Source organism: Triticum aestivum, chromosome 3D, assembly GCF_018294505.1.
Source record: "Triticum aestivum cultivar Chinese Spring chromosome 3D, IWGSC CS RefSeq v2.1, whole genome shotgun sequence".
Classification (NCBI taxonomy): Eukaryota; Viridiplantae; Streptophyta; class Magnoliopsida; order Poales; family Poaceae; genus Triticum; species Triticum aestivum.
The window spans coordinates 382,045,812-382,056,801 of NC_057802.1; the positions used below are offsets into that span (position 1 = coordinate 382,045,812).

The following is a 10,990-nucleotide window of genomic DNA, read 5'->3' on the forward strand; positions in this document are numbered from 1 at the left end:
TCGTGGACTCACCCTCCTGCTGCTTACAGTTAGTCAAATCCACAATTGACATAGATTGCCTGCAGGTATCTTTGAAGTTTTGAATGAACCGGGCTTTCAGCTCAGCCCAAGACCCAATGGAGTTCGGCGGTAACCCTTTCAACCACGTGCGGGCAGTTCCATCTAACATCATGGTGAAATATTTGGCCATGGCCGCCTCACTGACCTCCAGCAATTCCATAGCCATCTCATAACTCTCAATCCAGGCTGCCGGCTGTAAGTCCGCTGTATAGTTAGGCACCTTCCTAGGGCCCTTGAAGTCCTTAGGTAGACGTTCATTACGGATGGCTGGTACCAAACAAGGGACACCCCTGGTCCTGGTAGAAATACCCACATCAACGGATCTCGTCGGATAAGCCGGGGGGTCTGATAAGCCGTCAATTGAGGCGCCTGCTCCGCCTCTTGCCGCGCTTGGTCTGTTGCGTAGAAGGCTCCATTATGAGCCGGGCCATGGCCAGGGGGCGGGTCATGGTGTCGGACATTACTTGAACCGGTTGCTAAGACCATGTGCCGGCTGTAACTCGGGCTCTGGCCTGGACGAGGGGTCGAGTGGATCCTGTCGCGACTGTAGGAGTACGCCTCTTGCTGCGCTAGTGCCGTCTGCAGGAGTTCCCTGACCCGACGGGTTTCGATGGCCGCCGGAGAGTCGCCGTCAACAGGGAGGACCGCCAGTCATGCTGCCGCAGCTACCATGTTCTCCAGCGGGTTATCATAATGACCCGGGGGTATTGGCACATACTGAGGCGGGGCAGGGGCACCTGGGGAGGCCCCATCACCCGTGGCTGAATAAGGGGTCCAGACCCGGGCGCAATGACCCCTGGCGGGTTACTAGACCCTCCACCCGGCGTGTTGAAGAGTGCGTGGATCGTAAACCGGCGGGAGTCGAGACTGGGCGTTCTGATGCCTCCTTCTCATGACCTCGTTGGCCGCGTTCTAATCCATCGTGAGTTGGAAGGACTGCGCCTGAATCAGCTGGGTCCGGGCGTCGAGAGCCGCCCGCTCCGCAGCCAGCCTGATTCCTTCTGCTGCCAGATCCTCTTTAGCTTTTATCCGATCCAATTTTAACTGTGCCACCTCCGCATCATGCTGAGCTTGATTCGCCGGGTCAACCGTGGCGGTTAATAGGGCCGTCATCTTGTCCGTGAGATCCATCAGCACCTGAGCCGGAGAAGGCACCGGGCTTCCCGATCCAGCAGCGGGGTTCTGAACAGGCTGCGCACCAGCCATAAAAACTCCAACCTGACTTGGCGGCTCAAAGAGGTCCGGAATACTGTCGCCGTCGGAACAACCCATGAGCCTGCCATCCTAAAGTTGGTACAGCGAGTTTGATTCATCGGTGGCCGACTCGCCGTCGGAGCCGGCGGCCGTCTCATCACCGGATCCAGATCGATCGGAGAGTCCTCCATGGATACACCCCACAAAAGCATGCTTTAAGGCAGGCCGGGCCCGGGCGGGTCGTGCACGCTGAGCCGTTTCGATGAGATCGGCGCAGGGATCCGGCTCGGGGCCCGGCTCACCAATCTTGCCAATGAAGACATGAATTCCGCCAAAGGGGACCCGGTACCCGTACTCAATTGAGCCGGCGTCGGGGCCCCAGTCCGCATCGTCGATGTAGAGCTTGCCGCGACGACTCTTGGTCATCCGGCCCACAGCGTATCCCTTGAGCCCTTCAAAGCTGCCCTTCAAGAACTCAAATCCACCGTGCGCGAGCCCCACGGTGGGCGCCAACTGTCGTGGAATTGTCACGGCAGATGTCCTCGAGCTAGGACTTAGTCATGGAGCCATCGCAACTAGGAAGCTTGAAGGGGTTATGCGGGACAAGGAACACGTGGGTTTATACTGGTTCGGCCCCTTACGGTGAAGGTAAAAGCCTACGTCCAGTTTGAGGTGATATTGATTAGGGTTATGATTGCCAGGGAGCTAAACAGCTATGCCCGGCTCTCGATGAGGTTGTCTTTTTTTCGCCTTTAAACCGCTGCCGGGTCATCCCTTTATATAGGGAGGCTGGCGCCCAGCAGCCCTTAGAGTCCTGGCCGGCTCATAAGAGCGTCTGACTCAGACTCTAAACAATACTTGCCTTACACTACAAGTCTACTATAACAATGATTGTAACTACGGGCTTTAAGCCATATCCGGGTCTCAGCCCATCTCTGGCCCATTATCTTGAAACTTAGCTCCGGGCTTCTGGCAATGACCATTAGAGTAACCCGGCCCTCCTGGCGGGTGACTCTAAGGTCTATATCCTCAACACGTACCCTGGTGGGAACGAGACACCAGGGCGCGCCAGGCGCTTTCCTGGCGCGCCCAGGTGGGTTGTGCAAACCTGGGACACCTTCCGAACTCCGTTTTTCTACAGTATGCTTGTCCTCCAAGATAAAAAATCTATATATACTCCCCGAACCTGTTGACCACCGTATCACGGAGAAATCCTCTGTTCTCTTTTCTTGCTGTTTTCTGTCAGATCCCATCTACCATGGCCGCTTCAAGCTCCTCCAAGGACAAGTTCTTCAAGAACGTCATCAACCCATATCTGTGGGAGGTGGTGCAGCACCCTCAAACCATCCAGATGTATGAGGGGTGCTGCATATCCGCGATGTGCAAGGACCCAAGTGGACGGGAACCGTGGAGGCCAGGCTTGAAGCTATGGAGCAGGAAGTCTTCCGGTGCAAGGGGATGGTGGAGAGTGGGCTCAATGCCAACCACCTCATGATCACGAAGCTTTCCTGTGATCTCAAGGTGGATGGCAAGCCCATGAAGGACATCGTCTTCACCCTCAACGAGCAAATCAACTTTCTCCAAAGCCAGATCTATGATCTTCAAAACCAAGTCCTTGAATATGAGGCTAGGTTTAAAGGTATGAGTTTGGCTGCTAGTTGCAGGACCCGTGAGACTCATTCTTCCTCTTACGATGGTGGACCTCTGCCGTGGAAACCCGAGGACAATATCTCTTCTTCATCACCACCACCATCATCTTCATCACCAAAGGAAACTTGAGTTTCGGGTATGGGCACTCCCCTTGGCTTTCGCCAAGCTTGGGGGAGGCGCCCCAGTATCGTATCATCCCACTATCTTTTTGCTTTTACCTATTTTAGTTCGATCTTGTGCTTTAGATGAATAAAAGTTTAGTTCGATCCTTTCTTTTCAAGAGTTTGCTTAGTGATCTATCCTTGTAATCGTGTGCAAGATATATAATAAAGTTTAGTTTGAGTTCTTGCTTTCTTTACTTTCTTGTTGCAATAAAAAGAAAAGATATAAATAAAAGGAAAGGAAATAAATCAAGAAGATCATATACGAATCTTATGGTAGGTGATGGCACCACATAAGGAAAAGTATAAGTAGAAAATTTATTAGAGATTGACAAACATAGCATTAGTCAATGATGCAACTCATGAAAGAATTAATAAGGAAGAGAAGATTCACATATAAATATACTATCCTAGAAATCTTTTGTGATTGTGAGGCCCCATCAAAATATTATATGCCAAAATTGTTGACGTTGGACAAGGAAGACAACTTAATGATTTATGTTTGTTCATATTCACATAGAAGTCATATTGTCATAGATCCTTTAACATGTGGTGCTTGCCCCCTATCTTTGCTAGCCAAAAATTCCGCACTAAGTAGAGATACTACTTGTGCATCCAAAAACCCTTAAACCCAAATCTTATTTTCAAGTGTCCACCATACCTACCTAGGGATTGAGCAATATCCCTCAAGTAAGTTGTCATCAGTGCAAAAGGGCAATAAAAATTGCTTCTAAATGTGAGAGATCATTTAGTGTAAGAGAAAATTGAGCGTTGCACGAACTTGTGATGGTGAAGAATAAAAGCGACAGACTGCATAATAAAGGTCGCTATCACAAGGGGCAATGCAACATGACGTTCTTTTGCACTAAGGGGTTGAGCATACAAACAAATAAGTGCAAGGCAACCTCTGCTTCCCTCTGCGAAGGGCCTATCTTTTACTTTTATGTATTTACTTTTATGCAAAGAGTCAAAGTTTCTTCTCTCTATTCCTTTTTATTTTTCTCCTTTGGCAAGCATCATGTGGTGAGGAAAGATCTAGGCACATATGTCTAGTTGAATATGGGCGGCATGAGTTATTATTGTTGACATCACCCTTGAGGTGAATACGTTGGGAGATGAAACTATAAGCCCCTATCTTTCTATGTGTCCGGTTGAAACGTTTTGCTCATGTGTATGCGGTGAGTGTTAGCAATCATAGAAGACTATATGATGGTTGAGTATGTGGACTTGCCTAAAGGCTCCGATACGTGACCCTTCTTGAAAAGATGATGAATTGTAGTTGCAAAGTTGACTGAGAACATAGTTTGTTAGTTTCTAATAGAGTTTATGCTTTATACTTCGATTGTGTGATGAACTGTTACTTATTCATGAGAAGTTTATGATAAAAGTTCTATGAAAAAAGTCATACGTTCAAATTTGTTGCTTTTATAATAATCTACATGATGCTTCTATGTCCGTATTTTGTTTTTATCGACACCTCTCTCTCAAAGCATGTGGACATGTTTTTCGATTTCGGTTTTTGCTTTAGGACAAGCGAGGTCTAAGCTTGGGGGAGTTGATACGTCCATTTTGCATCATGTTTTCTTACTGTTATTAATGATGTTTTATCCATAATAATGCTTTTTGGAGTAATTCTAATGCCTTTTCTCTCATAATATGCAAGGTATACACAAAGAGGGAGAATTCCGGTAGCTGGAAATCTGGACCTGAAAAAGCTATGTCACGCTACCTATTCTACACAACTCCAAACAAGCTGAAACTTCACGGAGAATTTTTATGGAATATATGAAGAATATTGGGGCAAATAACTACCAGAGGGGGCCCACCAGATGGGCACAACCCACCTGGGCGCGCCAGGGAGCCCAGGCGCGCCCTGGTGGGTTGTGCTCACCCAGGCCCACCTCCGGTGCCCATCTTCTGGTATATAGGTCATTTTGACCTAGAAAAAATAATGAGAGGACTTTCGCGACGGAGCGCCGCCGTCTCGGGCGGAACTTGGGCAGGAGCACTTTTGCCCTCCGGCGGAGCGATTCCGCTGGGGGGACTTCCCTCCCGAAGGGGAAATCATCGTCATCATCATCACCAACAACTCTCCCATCTTGGGGAGGGCAATCTCCATCAACATCTTCAACAACACCATCTCATCTCAAACCCTAGTTCACCTCTTGTGTTCAATCTTGTTACCGGAACTATAGATTGGTGCTTGTGGGTGACTAGTAGTGTTAATTACATGCTGTAGTTGATTACTATATGGTTTATTTGGTGGAAGATTATATGTTCAGATCCAATATGCTATTTAATACTCCTCTGATCTTGAGCATGATTATCATTTGTGAGTAGTTACTTTTGTTGTTGAGATCACGGGAAAAATCATGTTGCAAGTAATCATGTGAACTTGACATGTGTTCGATATTTTGATAGTATGTATGTTGTGATTCCCTTAGTGGTGTCATGTGAACGTCGACTACATGACACTTCACCATATTGGGGCCTAAGGGAATGCATTGTGCAGTAGCAATTAGATGATGGGTTGCGATATGACAGAAGCTTAAACCCCAGTTTATGCGTTATTCCGTAAGGGACCGATTGGATCCAAAAGTTTATGGTTAGAATTTATTCTTAATACTTTTCTCGTAGTTGCAGATGCTTGCGGGAGGGTTAATCATAAGTAGGAGGTTTGTTCAAGTAAGAACAACACCTAAGCACCGGTCCACCCACATATCCAATTATCAAAGTAGCGAACACAAATCACACCAACATGGTGAAACTGACTAGAAGAAATTCCCGTGTACCCTCAAGAACGCTTTGCTTATCATAAGAGACAGTTTTGGCATGTCCTTTGCCTCAAAAGGATTGGGCTACCTTGCTACACTTTTGTTACTACTATGGTTACTTGCTCGTTACAAATTATCTTGCTATCAAACTACTCTGATACTTACAATTTTAGCACTTGCAGATATTACCTTACTGAAAACCACTTGTCATTTCCTTCTGCTCCTCGTTGGGTTTGGCACTCTTACTTATCGAAAAGAGCTACAGTTGATCCCCTATACTTGTGGGTCATCACACCCAAATCATCCCAAAGTCTTTACTTGGCACAAACTCTAATTGAAACACTAAAACACAATCATAACAGTAGCATAATTGTATATTTATTGAAAAAATAGAAAGGAAAACAAAAAACTAAAAGATAACTATTCGGTTTCCTCCCAACTAGCGCTATTGTTTTACGCCCCAAGCTAGGCATAATGCATAGTTTCAAGTGTTGTCATCTTTCTTCTTCTTTTCCATAGATGCGTTTTCATCAGGAGGTTTTTCAAATATAACATGAAACACATCATCCATACAAATTTTAGTATTAGCAAGTTGCCCGTCTCCAAACCCCCCTTGATTACCGGCTACAATCCAAGAATATTGTTGATTGACATCATTGATAACTTGTTGGATCATACTCAAAAGAGGAACTTCCTTTTTAAGGTTCTCATCAAAGATGCGATCATTACAAAGCAAATACCTTAATAAATAATCACTATTATAAAGGATCTCATCTATTACCGGTTTTTCACGGTTCATACCATAAAGTCAAAGAACTCCCTAGCTTCCTGCACTTTGTGATCAAACTCATTCATAAGGACAAGGGTAGCTATCTTTTTAGCTCTAGGATCTTTTGTAACAGGTAGTTCATAAAATAATATTTGCAAGGTAGGATGAGTGCGAATAAATCTTCTCAAGTTTAAGAACAAGTTTGGAAATAGTTTCTGCGTAAGTTTTAGTTCTTTTATAGGAGCATCATCACAAGTCAAATTTCCAACACAATTAAATAATTCTTGGATGACACTTTTTCCTATAACATTCCCTTGTCCCAAAAAAAAGTTTTAGCATCAAGTAGTGGAACTTCCAATTTTAGGAGTTCTACCATCATCCGTTTCTGCCATACCAAAATCACTCATGATGATAGTTTCAAAGCAAGCAAACAAGGAAACACACAAAAAGACAAACAGAAAATATTTTTGTATTTTTGTAAAAACTTTTTAGAAGTGGGGGGGGGGGATGAAAACGAGATGCAAATGCCAAAGAAAGTAAATGCAAGGAGATGAAAGTTTATGTGTAGGTACTTGATAGATGTTGATGATGTCTCCCCGTTAACGGCGCCAGAAATTCTTCCTAGTACTTGTGATCTGTGTTGGGATTTCTCCGAAAAGGAGAGGATGATGCAGTACAGTAGAGATAAGTATTTCCCTCTGTTATGAAACGAATGTTATCAATCCAGTAGGAGAACCAAGCTTGTTACAAGGCTGTCAGTTAACATTGGCACCCCCATTATCCTTACTAGCTCTAGCTCCATTTCCCCCGAGTCAAAACCATTTTTCTGAACAAAACTACTCTTGCCAACAATCTTCCCAGAAGTAAAGGCAGTCTCAGCACCGCCACCAGCAGAGGAATCCTTAGCTCCCTTTCCTTTCTCACCACCAGCTGAATCTAACACCCCACCTCCTGACTTAGAAGAACTTGGCAGCATCGAGGAGGCGCTCCGAACCACAACTGTTGTTGCATCAGATCATGAACCATCTTATTGTTTGATCCTAAATCATGAGCAACAGTCACCTGAGAAGAAATACATGTGTCCTCAATACCTCTCGGATCCTGAGAGATCTGATTAACAGACTGCGTAGCCCCCTGAACAAAGTAGACCCTTGAAGATCTTGGGACCCTGATTCTTATTAAATCCATCATCTCTATTCCTCTACTCAAATCCTTCATCTATGAAATTAGGGTTCCTATATCTATCATCATCCAACTCCCTTCTCCTATACTAATAGTTATCTCTCAACGCTCTGTTTAATCGCCTAGTGCCATGAATACCACCATAGTTTCCTCCTCAGGGTTTGACGGCGGACAGTCAAGACCAACTTGCAGAAGTGGTATGTCGTCCAAGTACCCCAAAAGCCCTAGAAAGTGGAGACGCCCTTAATTTGCCAAATTACCTGCATTCCATGGATGAAAAGGCCTTGCAAGAGCAAGAGTTTGTATCCACCTAGCCTCCTATAACAACCTTTCACTTTCCATCAATTCATTTCATAACGGCCTGTTATTTCCTCTTGCTCACCGTTTCCCAAAGTTCAGTTCAGTTGAGTTGGCAAGTAAAACCGCCGCTGGTCTATCGGAGCAGTTTGCGAACCCTCCGAGCTAGTTTACGATTTGAACTCCTCTTTGTGAACTGCAAGCCTTCCCCGTACGGTGAAAAAAGGAAGCTTCGCAGCAGGTTCCAAGGAGACGGGCGCGGAGCGAACGGCAATCCCGATCACCCTGAACCAAACACTGAGAGAGAGAGAGAGAGAGAGAGAGAGAGAGAGAGAGAGTTACCACCACGTGACCTGACGGCACCCCACAAAATGCACCTGCGTCGCCAGACGCGACGCGACGTGAAACTCCAGTCCAGCTGCGGGCGCCGCGGTTGTAGCCAGCAGTAGTGCCTCGCAGGATGCGCGCAGCGCAGGCAGCGAAGAATATACTTGGCGGAGGCGAGGATAAACCGTAAAGCAGGTTGCTGGGATACGTTTTACTGCTGCTGATAATAACCGGCCGTGGCGTTTTACTGCTGGCTAGGCCGGGGGCGGGGCCGGAGGGTGGGGCGGGGCGGGGCACTGTTGGTGGTGCATGCCTCAGTGGCTCTCGCTGCCCTTGGCTTTATTTACTCCTTAAGAATCGTTCCCTACAGCTGACCTCTCCTCCTCCAGCTCCACGCCAATTAAACCCTACTACTACTGCTACCAGCACTCCTCTCGCCCCTCGCGTTATCTCCGCCCCCCTCGCGCAGCCCACGTACAAAACCAAACAAAAAAGCGCCGAGCAACGCAGATAGAGAATTGCGGTGCCCACCGCTCTCGCGGCGGCGATGGAGGCCACGGCGCCCGACTACTACGGCCGCGACAAGAAGGGCTCCGACCTCTTCGTCGTCGACGACCTCCTCTCGCTGCCGTGCGACGACGAGGAGGAGGAGGAGGAAGGGGTCGGCGAGGCGCCGTTCCTGCCGGCCAACGCCGCCGCCGTCATCGTCAAGCAGGAGGCCGGGTTCGGGAACGTGTCGGCCGACTCGTCCACCGTCACGGCCCTCGACAGCTGCAGCAACTCCTTCTCCGGCCTCGCCGACGGCGACTTCTCCGGCGGCCTCTGCGAGCCGGTAAATTCTCCGTCCTTCTGCACCTTTTTCGTATCGCATCATCAATTGTTCGTCGGAATTCTTCTCCGCTAATTAACTGAACGACTTTACGTTTTTTCCGTCCTTATTAATCTGTTCCATTTACACGAGGAAATTCCATGGAAAAATGCATATACTACGGATTATTTAAGAGTGATTTCACAATATATATTCCGCAATTAAACCACTCCAAAAAATATCCTCCACAATTACGCATGAATGCAGTTTTCTCTCGCAGAGAGAGTAACCGAAATAGGAAACAGCTGCCACGCGTAAATGGCACTGCACACTACCAAAAATAGCAGCTTTCGCGTTCAGCGCTAGCTGGACGCTTCCATATGCGCACAAGAATTCGAGTGGCTTTCCAAGTTTTTAGCTTAATAATTATAGAGTTGTCGAAACGAAGCAAACTCACACGCATGCATGAGCTGTTGCTAATCAAACTTGATGTGAATTGTGCGCAGTACGATCAGCTGGCGGAGCTGGAATGGCTGTCCAACTACATGGGCGAGGGCGAGGAGAGCTTCGCCACCGAGGACCTACACAAGCTGCAGCTCATCTCCGGCATCCCCTCCGGCGGCTTCCCCTCGGCGAACGGGCCGCCTGCTCCGGCGGCAACCGCTGCCACGGCGCAGCCCGGCGTGTTCCTGCCGGAGGGCCCCGTCCCCGCCAAGGCGCGTAGCAAGCGCTCCCGCGTTGCGCCGGGCAACTGGTCGTCCCGCCTGCTCGTTCTCCCGCAGGCCCCGGCCTCCCCGCCGTCCCCGGCGTCCATGGCCATCTCGCCGGCGGAGTCTGGCGTCTCAGCCCAGGCGTTCCATGTCAAGAAGCCTTCCAAGCCGGCCAAGAAGAAGGAGGTGCCGCCGCAGGCGCAGGCACAGGCTCAGGCTCAGTCAGTGAGCGCGCCCACAGCGCCCTCCGGCGTCACGGCGGCGGCCAACGAAGGTCGGCGGTGCCTGCACTGCGAGACGGACAAGACGCCGCAGTGGAGGACGGGGCCCATGGGCCCCAAGACGCTGTGCAACGCGTGCGGGGTGCGGTACAAGTCGGGCCGGCTGGTGCCGGAGTACCGCCCGGCCGCGAGCCCGACGTTCGTGATGTCGAGGCATTCCAATTCCCACCGCAAGGTGCTGGAGCTCCGCCGCCAGAGGGAGATGCACCACCACCACCAGCCGTCGCAGCTCCAGCAGCACGCCGTCGCCGGCGGCGTCGGAAGGATAATGCACATGGAGAGCCACCTGCTGTTCGACGGGCCGGCGGCGCCGCCCATCCTCGGCGGCGGCGACGACTTCTTGATCCACCACCGCCTAGGGACGACGGACTACCGGCAGCAACTCATCTAGACGAGTCGTCAGTCTATTAGAACTGATCAGTTTAGCTCAGGAATAATAATGAAAAGCAGCTAAAACCCCAAGAGCCGGAAATATCGGAAGAACTGCAAATGTTTGCTTATTACTAGGAGTTATATTTTCCCAGTTTTCTCTACCCCGTTTGGTTAGCCTGTGTGCTTTTTGTTGAGCTCGAAATTTTCGTGTCGATTTAGTTCATGATCCTCCCCAGTTTCCCGCTTGATTAGTTCACTCCTAATTACCCCTCAGAAACTAATTCTAGGGAGTCGAGTCCTTTTATTTTCTTAGCATTTTGTAATACAAAATACTTTTCATTTCGACTTTTGCTTCTTTTTCTGCGCCTAGCTAGAATATGAAAACAAGTTTTTCGGCGAATTGTT

General features: G+C 48.5%; 1 protein-coding gene across 1 annotated transcript; it reads left to right on the forward strand.

Annotated features, from left to right (window-relative positions):
- The first annotated feature begins 8,687 nt into the window (after positions 1–8,687).
- On the forward strand, positions 8,688–10,787 carry LOC123079039 (GATA transcription factor 12). Its single transcript, XM_044501707.1, has 2 exons — positions 8,688–9,246; positions 9,729–10,787. The coding sequence occupies exons 1-2, from the start codon at positions 8,962–8,964 to the stop codon at positions 10,602–10,604; spliced, it is 1,161 nt and encodes a 386-aa protein (XP_044357642.1). The 5' UTR covers positions 8,688–8,961; the 3' UTR covers positions 10,605–10,787.
- The last annotated feature ends 203 nt before the right edge of the window (positions 10,788–10,990 follow it).

Bases quoted from the DNA above. Each gene is read 5' to 3' on its own strand.
- LOC123079039 (XM_044501707.1), top strand. From the start codon at position 8,962: ATGGAGGCCACGGCGCCCGACTACTACGGCCGCGACAAGAAGGGCTCC. The intron at 9,247-9,728 runs GTAAATTCTCCG...AATTGTGCGCAG, and splicing joins CCGGCGGCCTCTGCGAGCCG to TACGATCAGCTGGCGGAGCT.